At 42.7% G+C, this 12,243-nt stretch overlaps 1 protein-coding gene across 3 annotated transcripts; it reads right to left on the reverse strand.

Annotated features, from left to right (window-relative positions):
• Nucleotides 1-101: 101 nt before the first annotated feature.
• Nucleotides 102-9,235, reverse strand: tab3 (TGF-beta activated kinase 1 (MAP3K7) binding protein 3). Of its 3 annotated transcripts, none has more exons than XM_077583319.1 (7): nucleotides 9,031-9,235; nucleotides 8,260-8,452; nucleotides 4,580-5,834; nucleotides 3,377-3,537; nucleotides 3,179-3,272; nucleotides 2,403-2,486; nucleotides 102-960 (listed from the first exon to the last, which is right to left on the reverse strand). In XM_077583319.1, the coding sequence occupies exons 2-7, from the start codon at nucleotides 8,359-8,361 to the stop codon at nucleotides 818-820; spliced, it is 1,839 nt and encodes a 612-aa protein (XP_077439445.1). In that variant the 5' UTR covers nucleotides 8,362-8,452; nucleotides 9,031-9,235; the 3' UTR covers nucleotides 102-817. The 3 variants fall into 3 exon arrangements, with proteins under 3 accessions (XP_077439445.1, XP_077439444.1, XP_077439446.1); XM_077583318.1 differs by having other exon boundaries at nucleotides 102-963; XM_077583320.1 differs by lacking the exon at nucleotides 102-960 and adding an exon at nucleotides 1,021-2,142.
• Nucleotides 9,236-12,243: the final 3,008 nt, after the last annotated feature.

The raw sequence follows: 12,243 nt of genomic DNA on the forward strand, positions 1-12,243 counted from the left end.
TTGCGTTCCTAATGGCGTTATCATGAATTGACTGATTGATAATAACCATGCACCAGGAGGTGAAGTGTTTCTTTATGATTCGAACCACTCGTGCCAGCTGATCATGGTCAAGTCACATAGCATCCGCTCCTTTATTAAGTACAGCAAGTTGAGGCATTCGCACAGGAAATCGACGTCTTTTTTTTATCACGTATACATGGTGACGACATATGCATAAAAGTACCAGGAATATACTTATATGCATGTATTTTTTAGTGTTTTTTCCCCCCCAGCTCTAACACAGAGCCAAATACAGTGTAAAGTCTACATTTGCATTAGTCAGACCTTTTACAACGCTGCTTCCATGGTTCCATTGTCAGCAAGAGAGAAATGGACAATTCCTGGATTTAAGAGCATTCTGAGTTGAGGAATGGATCCGGTTGCGTAAACAGGGCAGTCGCTCTTTCTGCGTGGAATGTTTGCAGGTAAACCACAACCTCTTCTCACTCCTTATTTGCTTTTGACCTTTCGGATGCCCCGTGACAGCCACGGCCACAGTCTGAGCCTTTTATTTTCTTAGCCATCAGAGTCGCCAACCCCACTGAAAAGGAGTTTTTAAAATCAAAAGTGCACAGGAATAGCAGATAAAAGCAGGACGAGTGTGCGGGGAGGTCTGGTGGCTCTTCCTCAGCAGGTAAAAGGGTCTTAAATATTATATGATTGAGGTGAGATCCTCTGGGTAGGGGCAAAAAAAAAAAAAAAAAAGAAGAAGCCCTGCAGATTCTGGAGCTGGTGGACCAAGGACTGGAACCGGAGCATGACGGTGCAAACGTTGAGCTCATGTGTAGCGCGGCATCTCGCATTGTTCACAGCGGTTGAGAGCAGGATGGTTGAGGAAGGTGCAGCTGTCGCAGCTCCACTGAGCGCCTTCAAAGTCCTCGTCCCTCTGTGGCCCCGGCACTGGCTTGGGGCAATGGTCCCCTTCTGACACGTACACACACGTACAGGGAGAAACACACTTAAGATCAGGGGTGTCCAAAGCTGGTCCTCGAGGGCAACTATCCTGCCTATTTTTTTTTTCCCCTCCCCCAGCACACCTGATTCAAATGATCCACCATCATGATTCAAAAGATCGATTGTGATCATTTGAATGAATCATTTGATCAACGATTGTGATCATTTGAATAAGGTGTGTTGGAGGAGGGGAAACATCTGAACACATGGTCAACGATCCCGACTTGACTTGATTATATGAATCAAGTGTGTTGGAGAAGGGAAATATCTGAAATATGATCAATGGTCCCGACTTGACTTGAATCAGGTATGTTGGAGGAGGGAAACATCTAAACCATGATTAATTATCCTTACTTGACTTGATTATCAGAATCAGGTGTGTTGGAGGGAGGCATCTAAAACATGCAGGATAGTGGCCCACGAAACCCGAATTTTGACAACTGAGGTTTAGATGTTACCCCTCCCCGAATACACCTGATTCAAATGATCAGTTCATCAGGAAGCTCTGCAAGAGCCTGATAACGTTACCGATCATTTGAATCAAGTGTGTTGGGGGAGAGAAAGATCTTAAATATGCATGATAGTGGCCTTGAGGGCCAGAGTTTTACACCTGCATTTTACATTTTCCCCTCCTCCAACACACCTGATTCAAATCATCAGCTCACCAGGAAGCTCTGCAAGAGCTTATAACGTTGCCAATCATTTGAATCAAGTGTGTTGAGGGAGAGAACGATCTAAAATATGCATAATAGTGGCCTCGAGGGCCATATTTTGTCACCTGTGGCTCAAATTTACCCCTCCTGCAACACACCTGATTCAAATAATCAGCTCATCAGCAAGTTCTGCAGAAGTCTGTAACAATCCTGATCATTTGAATCAGATGTGTTGGAGGAGGGAAACATCTAAAACATGCAGGATAGTGGCCCTCAAGGTTTGGATTTGGACACCCCTGCAGTTAGATCATCATGTCATTTGTTTATTAGTGTAACTGTAATCCCTTTATACGATGTTGAGCAAAAAAATAAAAAATAGTGGTTGGATGAACATGTGCAATATGAAATTTAACATGTATAAAGGATCATATGGTGTTCCACAGGGTTCAATTCTGGGGCCTCTGTTTTCATTGTATCTGCTATCCCTGGGTTCCATCTTAAAAACAAACAGCAATAATTGTTTTTAAAGTGCTCTATAAATGTCTTGAATTTGATTTTTCAATAAAGAAGGGTTCGGTGAATGTGTTAGATAATCCTTGGATACTTACTGAACTTTCTGCAACGTAAAAACATCTTAGACGATATTTTTAAATGAGTGTTTTTAGAGTGAACGTATCCTTTGATGAAAATTTGAACTGCATAATAATTGTTGGAAGACAATTTTGTGCAACTAGAGGCATATTTCCTTGAACTCACCTTTCTTTCCTGGCTTGGGCGGCACCACCGGGCCAGGCTGAATGTTGTCATAGAAGTTGTTCATCGCTTGTGGATCAAACTTCCCTGTGGACCAAGAAGATTACCATGTTACATGCAACAGGTCATGTGACATGCTGAGACAAGTCTAAGGGGCCATTCCGTTTTTTTTTTTTTTTTTTTTAAAGATCTCTGAGGGCCATAAATGTTTGAAATAATGTTTTTTTTTTTTTTTTTTAATAGGTATCATCTCACCTGAGGTTTGATTGATCTTTTAGAATTGCAACTCTTGATGTCTCAAATGCCTTCCTAAGATTGAAGACTGAAGGGAAAGACTCACTAGTACAAAAACAGGCGCAAACTTGAACAGAAGTAAAATGAATAAATGTTGAAATGAAAAGCTGTCTGACAGGGAATTTATTTGAGGAAATACATTATGGAAAGTCATTCATCATAAATTAGGTGGGCTGTCCCTTGCACAAAAAGCTTTACAGCTGTTAGTTCTGCACCCTACAGTTGGGAGAGCGTGGAGGGAGTGGTGATGACACAGCAGCCACATGCTGGTCACTGACCCAGTAAGCAATCACCCGTGGACCAGACTAATTCCGTTCACGGATCATCGGAACACTTTGGAACGCTGCAACTGTCTGAGGTTGAAGCTTCATCCATCACTTAGGACACAATTGCCTGCTTCTGGGCTTGGCTGTTTGAACGTCAATGCTTTCAAAAAGCTCAATGCAGGGTTATGTGTAACGTGCACAGTTTGTTTGTGCGTGTACCTCTGGACTGCAGCAAATCGGTCTCCTTCAGGGTGCAGTCGATATCAATCTGCAGCTGTCTGTTAAGACTCCGCAATCGAGTCATCTCCTCAGGCTGCAGCAGATAATGCAAAGACACGAGCATAAACGGATTGAAATGATGCTCAAACACTAAAAGCTGCTTTGAACACGAGCAGAATAAGGTGGCCAATCACTGACTCTGGGAATAAAGCTGGTCGAGCTGACTCTTCGCAAGCCTCTCTGGAGAGCGTCGTATTCCATGTTGTTGACGTCCGACTTGAGATGCTCCAGTTTCTGCCTCTCGTGCAGCAACTCCTTCAGAAGACGCTCCATCCTGGCTCGCTGGTGAAGCAGGAGAGCTGCAGGGAAATTGGATGAGAAGGAGACAATGAAGGAGAGGGACGGAGTAAGAGGGGGTAAATGACATGCGCTAAACAACCATTACATCACCACCTGTTTAATCAACTGGTTTCATTGCCATCTTACATGCAGCTCCGCTAAATAATATCCGCAAGCTACACTTACCATGCATGCACGTAAGAGACCACAAAATGGTACACCTGCGCACTTGAGTGACATAAAGTACTTTGAAAATATTTGTTTTAATATACAACAGCTTGCAAATGGCAGCATTTATTAATGCAAACTTCTTTGTTCTTATCTACTCAAGAAAATGACAAATTTAAATAACACACATAAACAGGGTGGTGTTAAAAAAAAAAGTGACAATTTGTGTAATAGTCATTTTTCTCTCAAAATTAAAGATGTTTGATTCGGGGTTTTTTTTCCCCAGACTGATACCAGTACGAGTACTGAAGTAGTAAGTGATACAGATAAGAACCAATAGCACTAGTACTTTTGATGCATACTTATTTACACCCCCCCCCCCTTTCTTCTCATTTCTAGCTCCTGATCATAAAATGTCCACAAGAGGGTAGCCATCACAAGGACCAATACCTTGAACAAAGGCCAGGAATCAATTTTGTCATACATCTGTTTAGGAAGTGCATGGTCTTATGTCCCCCCCCCCCCCCCCAATTGCACTGAAGAAAAATTGTAGCCCTCTCAAGAATTTAAGTTGCCCATCCTTGGTCCATTGATACGGCACTTAAACCCAACTCGATTATATGATGGAATGAATCAATTTGCAAAACACTAATTTGTCAAATTCTACACTTTTTAGAAATGTATTTAAGAAAACAATATTGCTTATGTTTGCAGTGTGCTTAAGACCTATGAACTTCACAATTGAGAGTTAAGTGTCATTTTTAAGCCTTCATTTTGGAGTACAGAAAATAAAGACTTTCCAATCACCCCCTCTTTGCATCCTCCAATAAATCCAATCAATTCCAATAAGAGCACACAGCAGCAGTTTCCCAGATGAAACAATCGCCCCCATACCTTGAGTGTAGGCATAGTCATCAGAGCCTGAGCTTGAACGTCGGGGCATCTGTTGCAACTGACTGGCTACGTTCCCCGGTAGAGCCGAGATGGGGAGGATGGGCGGAGGGGCGGCGCTGCTGGCCCCGTGGTCGACGATGTTGAGCAACGATTCCGCCTCTGCCACGGGAGGTGAGCTGGGTGGTCTCTGGGCCTGCCCTCCGGGAGACACTTTGATTTTGAAAGTGTAGGCCGACTGGCCCGGCTGAGGTGAGGAGCTGGGCCGGGGCCTTACGGGGCCATGATGCGGCAGGTAAATTCCGGGGTGGAAAGGTGGTGCTCCTGCAGGCACGGTCATTGAAACGCCCCTCGAAGGGGAGCCGGGTGATGTACTGGGGACCATATAAAGGGCTCCCTGGGGGTGGGGGGTGTGCACAGGGGAGTTGCTGCGAGGTCGTGGGCCCTCCAGAGTAATCTCTATCTGGTTCTTAAGGGAGCTTTTTGGGTGATAGGGCCTATAAACGGGGGTCTGCTGCTGGGGTTGTGGCTGGTGATGGTAGGGCATGCTGGGGAGGGTCGGAGAGGTAATAGGGTGGAAGACATATTGCTGGTGCTGGGATGTCTGCTGGGGTTGGGGCTGATGCTGGGGGGAGCTGTAAGGCGAGCCATAAGTAGGGGTACTATATGGAGATTGCTGATGGTGATAAACAGAGGTGCCCGAGGAGGACCACTGTGACGGCTGGGGGCTCTGAGAGGGTGAGGGTCGAATATAAAGTGTGGTGTTGCTGCTGTTAGCATAGTGCCCAGGGGTTATCTGCAGAGCCTGCGGGGCATTGGGTATACTTTGCGAAAGGGTGACTGTGATAGGGTTCATAGTATACCGTGAGACAGGAGAGAAGGTGGGGGACATACCCTGAATTGTCGGCGGAGGAGTGGGAGTGCTGGCTGAACGGCTGTGGTCGTTGATGAAAAAAGGATTGTAACCCGGGGTGGGGGCCATTGTGGCGGGGGCCGACAGCGGCTCCGGGTAACTGGGTCTCTGGGGGTCAATGTGACTGTCACTTGTGCTGTGAACGAGGGAACGCCCCGCTCCGGCAGCGGCGGCGGCTCCTCCATTCGACTTGCTTGCTTCCGAGCCCGGGTAGCCCAGGCTTATGTGCAGCATGTGATTTCGGCCCAGGCGCCCCTCCTCTGGACTGTGATGGAATTCTCCGTAGAGGTATCGATTACTCTCCTGGGCCAGCAGGTGGCAGCAGAGATCCAGGTTATTGTTGTTCTAAAACAGAAAGCACAATTTCAACTACAAGGTATGAAAACACAGCATTGTGCTACAAAATATTTTCCACACCTTATGGTATAGGGTTAGACTGATACTAAAGGAGGAAGTGAAACTCATCGTTACTGGAATAATTACTACATGGCCAATAGTCAATACTAATCCAACAGCAACTCCACCTGCATAGTCAAGTAAGTACAGATGCTCCTGTTTGTGATGTAAGAAATAACTGCCTCATATTGGCAATAAAACACAATCCTTGTGATGTATTATTCCCGTGGGTCATTTTAATAACCAGTGCACACTCACTGGTCACTTAATTAGGTACACTTAGTGATGCTACCTTTAACACTGAAGCTCCGAAGCACGCTTTGAACTCATTAATTGTCTGATTCAGCGGAGCTTTTAACGCTACATGCTCGCGCAAAGTTATGATTTGTGTTGATATTATGCATCATCTTTGCAGCGCTACTGAAACCAATTAATTCCCACTTGTTAAATTAATAGGACAACTAAGTCCGAGATTGCGCTGACAGTGGTGACGTCATCCAATCACGTACTATTCATGGTGTTTTCTAAGGCTGGGCAAGTTGTTTCCCAAAAAATAAATAAAAATCGACTGGGCCCTTCTGTGCAGAAAATGTTGTTCCTCAATAAAAACAACTTGAGTTACTCAAGAATTCAGTGCACAATGTCAACTATTAACACTCAGTATACTCCAAGCACAATCGCAAAGAAAATATGAATGGCAATTAAAATTTCAAAGTATTTTTTTTTTTTAAGTGTTGCCTAATGGGTGTAGTTTCTGCGATGGGGTACAAATTACAAATTCATAAAACACAGTTGCATTGCCAAGTAATTTGAGTAACTGCCACTTTGTGACGTTAGGTTTTATTGTTTTATTTATTATTATTATTATTATGTTACCGTTTTATTTTTATTTTTTTCACAAGAAGCATGTCACATATTTCTTTTGGATGATAAACCCAAATGTACAATTATCCCTACTGACACTAGAGGTCACCCAAGGGTACTGAATGAAGCTTCGGGTAGTGAACCATTTTATGACAATGTTCAAAAAAGGTTCAGAGCTTCAGAAAGCCTCGTTTTGCCATCACTAGGTACACCTACAAAACCTAAAGACATCCTATATCAACAATTCTCTTTGAGAAAAAGACAGACATTTATTGACACTCATGTATATTGATTTACCAATAATGTATATGTGTTATTGTGGTCGGAGATTGCAAAGCAAAAAAAATTAAATATGGTCTAATACTGCATTTGAGAAATGTGGGAAGTTGGATTTATGCCACTTGGATTGTCCCAGGTCCGAGTTCAAAGCGTTCGAGGCGAATGTAAACAACAAAGATGGCCAATTCTGATTAATTGTTTGTTGCCCTGGTTAACGCAGTCAGTACAAAGAACCACATTGTGTTATGTAAAGTTACTTATATGAAATAACTTAATGTAACAATAAATAAAGAGAAAAATATGTTTATAATTGTACAAATTATGTTTTGCCTGGCATTCACGGTTTGTGTCCCCATGTGGGTCGCAGTTGTTGAAGGAACTCAGATTGATGGTGGTCGGTGAAACCCCCCCCCCCAACTTCGCAAATCGAACCTCCCTCCTGGATAAAGGTCAGAAAGTCTTAATTCCCACCCTGCCCGAATGCAGCATAAATACATTAGCAGCGTGCCCATTATTACAAATAAATGCCAATGGCATTTCGCGGAGTAATACAGAGTTTATGCTCCTTTAAATCAACTGTGCAGCCAACTAAACCATATCTTAGGCTTAATATTACTTGAATTACTGTTTAGGTTACGTTTACATTATGCTCACAGTAGCCACGGCAATGACGTTTCAGCCCACCATTACTAAAATGGGATGGATGTGACAACCACGAGGGACGGGATGAGCAAAAATGACGGCTATGATTTCTTGACCAGATAAGAAACCTAATCGGCTGCAGCAAAATGGGGTGAAGGAAATAGTTAGATAGTACATGATAGGATGTAAAAAACAAACAAAAAACAACTTGGAGGAAGACCATAATGGGACGCAACGCTTCGGTGTTGTCATTGCCTGGTGTTGACACTGCCTGGTGTTGACACTTGTGGAGTTATTTGCATACAATTTGGGTATCTGCGCATGCAGACTGTTATGTGTATGTTGCCAATGTAAACAGCCGTATATGGTATGTGTCACTTGAAATGTACATGAAATTAAGAACAAAAATTGGACACTAGCATGAACTTGTGCAGGTGAACCTAAAGAAGTGTTCAATAAATCCATGCTTGTCAGAATTATGTAAAGATTACAACGGAGTACAATTAATTGAGGTGGTGTCAAAGAAAGACAAGAAGAATGGGCACGGACACATGACTCGTTAACAAGGATTGCCGGTTTATGCATGTACCTGCAGAAGGCATTGCGACACCACTCCTTCTGGGATCTCGGGGAAGCGCTGCTTGAGGTCCTGCAGGATGTGATAATCAAGCTGAGAGCCTCCCTGCGCCATCCTGACCCAACACACCCGCCAAGCCACAGAGTCAACGATCCCACAGCCGCAGACACTCAAAGGGCCGATGTCCTCTCATCCCCTAAGGAGGCTGAGAAGGCAAACAAGAGAAAAACACTTTAACTGGGAGTGCGTGCAGACATCACATTAAGACGGGGTGCCAGTCAAATGTGCCACAGTCAGTGAGTCAGCTGAGACTGAGAAGATCAGAGAACCACTTAGTCAAAAAGCAGGTTTTCAATTATTTTAATCGCTGAAAGGAGCAGTTGAACTAGTCATATGATCATACAATTATATCAAACTGTACCTAAAATTACCTTGTTTATGGTTTCACTATACTGTTACACTAAGAAACTACGACATGCCACGGCTAGCTAAGCGGCTAGTGATCAGCACTAATGCTCCAGAGTTGAATTGTAAAAGTGCCGGGAAACTGCCCCACGCAAGTGAACCTCTTCCTGCAACAACCGCAGACGTGAATTGTGACGTTTTCCCTCAACAGTAGCAACCCGAATGCGATTAGCCCACTTCTTCTGGTTTCGAGCTAACGCCTTAATGCTAACGCTAGCTCGGTGTGTTGCTCAGCTGTCAAACGCTCGGCTTGTTGATAAACTGGCTAAGGTACATGCTAATACTAGCCAGCGGTAGTGACTATATCGTGAAACTTACCATTTTTAAAGAGCTTCCCTAATGTGTCGAAACATGGCAGGGTTACGAGGGGAGGTGTGCTGTCTCGAAAATAGTGCAGCGGGTGTTGTCAAAAAAAAAAAAAAGAAAAATGAAAAAATAGTGGAGGCAATACAACTTGTACTTTCACATTCCACTAGGCCCTTGCCACTGCCACAGGACTGCATTGCATGCGAGGAAACTGTCCTCTCGCGATAATTGATTTCCCGGACAAGGAAGCTGTTCAAAACGATCATAAATGTGCGCATGCGTAATATGCTTTACCCAAGTCTGAAAATTTAGTAAGTAATTTGTAAATTAAGACAGTAGATGTAAATAAATGATTTTATAAAATGATGAAGTGGGCCAATCTGGCCAACAGGTCTTGAATTTGACACCTGTGATTTAGGGGTTTTAAATTTGAAATCAACGGTATGTAAGGTATTCCAAATAAGTGAAGTGCGCATTACGTTTGCGCATGCGTGGAAAAAAAGCGAGGCTACCAACTAACCTTCATTTGAATGGCGGAGATTAGAGTGGTGACAGTCTTTGCGTAACTGTACACCTTAAAGCTTGCAAGTCAACTCCCGAAGTTAGTAAATCCAGTGGATCCAATTCATTTCCAATAACCGTATGGTAGTTTAGCCTACCCACAATGCACCACGCCGCTACTCATAATGGACCGTGCAGTCGAGATGCGCACTTCGCTTATTGTATGTAGAGATTGATCCTCCTACCCATTCTTGAGGACTTGCACGCTGCAAAAAAACTATACACAAGGACAGGCAAATTACATTACGTAGAGCAAGACACTTATGTGTCATGTCCCATATGTTTTTTTTTTGTTGCTTGTTACCATAACACTAGTGTGGCTCATACTACTGTAGACAAATTCCTTGTTTATACATCCTGGCACATACATGTCCATTAAAGATGTTTCTGGATCTGGATCTTTTGCACGTGACGTCACAGCGCTCATGGGAACGCCCCCTAAGGGACGCTAGACGGCAAAAGAGACACTTGCCTGTATTGTAACCATTGAATCTCGTACAGCGTAAAGTCCTTTATCTAATCGATTATCTTATAAAATGGTCATATCTTGCTGTGTGGTCGGTTGTACAGACAGACAGAGTAGTATGAGTCCCAATTAAATGTGCAACTTCGACTGACAGGCGAACTTCGTTTGAAGTAGTAGATTCCGTGGCTCTATGGGCTATAATAACTTTTAATTAATAAAATATCAGTCGCTAAATCACTAAGTCACTCCGGGTCACGTCCACTTCCATTCAACAATCATTTCCTTCCGCCGTCCGTCATAGTGCAGTCACGTGATCACGTGACGTCGGCGCAAATGGTCAATAGATGACATGAAGCAGAGGCAAACTTGAATGTGATTTATTTATCAGATACTGTATGCTTACGCTATGTGAGCACCTGTTGAGCGGCTGAACTGTTCTGCCTCTTGCAACAGCTGAAGTTGAGCTGAGCTGAATAATGACATTTCTTTCGACTTGTGCAGATCAAGGGTACTGCATGGCAACTCACAGAAATACAAAAAAAAGAAAGAAAAGAAAATAACCAGCCAACCTAAAAACAACAACAACATGGTTTCTTATCTCTAGTGGTTTGCCTAACCACACCCTATATAATGTTGCATGTCTCATTTCTGGTTATGGCCATCATCACATAAATCATAAATAGATGATACATTAAAAAAAACATTAACTAAGAAAAACAGCTCTTTTTAAAAATGTGTATTATATTGTGGTTAACTATGCACACAGAATGTTATTATTTTTATTTTTATATTGCCTCTTCAATTAATAAGTTCTATGATGGTGACAGTTTGACTATTGTTTTTACTGAGTGATGTTAAAACTTTTGCATTTTATAATGTATTTGATGACTCGTCCTTACTATGACATAAACAGATATTTATTAGCACAGAGTCAATGTGTGTATGTGGGCTGTACCACCACAAGAAGAAGAAAATGTGAGGCCTGTTGGTGTTGTGCCCCAGCAGCTGAGAGGAAGAGCCCGGTCTGACTCAGTTTAACTGTCCTTACAGTGTTGATTAGTTTCCACAGCTGTGGTGCTATTTAAAGCAGCGGCCTTGTAGTGCCTGATGCCCCACTGGACTCGAAACAGTGGAAGACGGACTCAAGCGTGAACTTTCATACACAATGGGGGAAGAACTCAAGAGGTGTGGAGAGAAAAAACCTTTCTGTCTGTCAGGCAGTGCACTGAATTTGAATCACATCATTTAATAATGCAATAATAGATATACATAATTCATGTTCACACTGTTGTGCCAAAGATTTCCCAAAGTACACATTAAGCTGGAGTTTTCACCTGTTGGGGTTTCCCCAGGTGACAACATTCTAATGAACACAGTAAATTAGCCCTGAGTGATGCAGAGCATGTTTTAATATACATCAATAGGCATGCATGCCAAATTAATTTATACTTGAACCCAATCACCAGTTGTCTTAGTTTCTGGCATGATGTGCTAATTGCATTGTTTGGCTGGAAAGCACAGGTGGAGGAATGGTTATTACATATACCTTACAGTTCTGAGGTTCTTGGTTCGAATCTGGGCTATGGCATTAGCGGTGGAGTTTGCATGTTGTCCCTAGTTTTCTGTCAGGTCTGCAGATTCCGCCCACATTCAAAAACATCATGTGATGATGATTTGTGGGACAATATGCTTCCTGTTACGTTATAGTAAAAAATAAATAAATAAAATAACAGTAATATTTAGATTACGGAAGGCACGCTGGTCTCTGATTAGTGAGGAATCCTAATAGCTGGAACTGGCCAAGAGGGAGATAGCGGTGCTTGAGGGTCATATTTTCCAGAACGTTGACTTCAATACACAAACAGCTGCAATGAAATAGACTTTATCAGCTAATTCACCCAGTATAAATGCATTTTTACTAGTTCTGACAATTATGAATAGGCCTATAATATATGAATGAATATGAACATATTTGGACAACATACACTCATTGGCACAACAGGGTTACACACAATACTAATAATTGGACCAAATATTAGCATTTTCTTCAGATTAAAGTCAGAGCTCCAGACCTCCAGTTATTTGATATCTATAAAATATTTTCCTTTGTAATTCTCCACGATTGTGACGTGATTCGAAACAATAGTCAATTAGGAAGCTTGCTAAACTTAGCTGTTGCTGGACACAGATATGTATTC

Source organism: Vanacampus margaritifer, chromosome 13, assembly GCF_051991255.1.
Source record: "Vanacampus margaritifer isolate UIUO_Vmar chromosome 13, RoL_Vmar_1.0, whole genome shotgun sequence".
Classification (NCBI taxonomy): Eukaryota; Metazoa; Chordata; class Actinopteri; order Syngnathiformes; family Syngnathidae; genus Vanacampus; species Vanacampus margaritifer.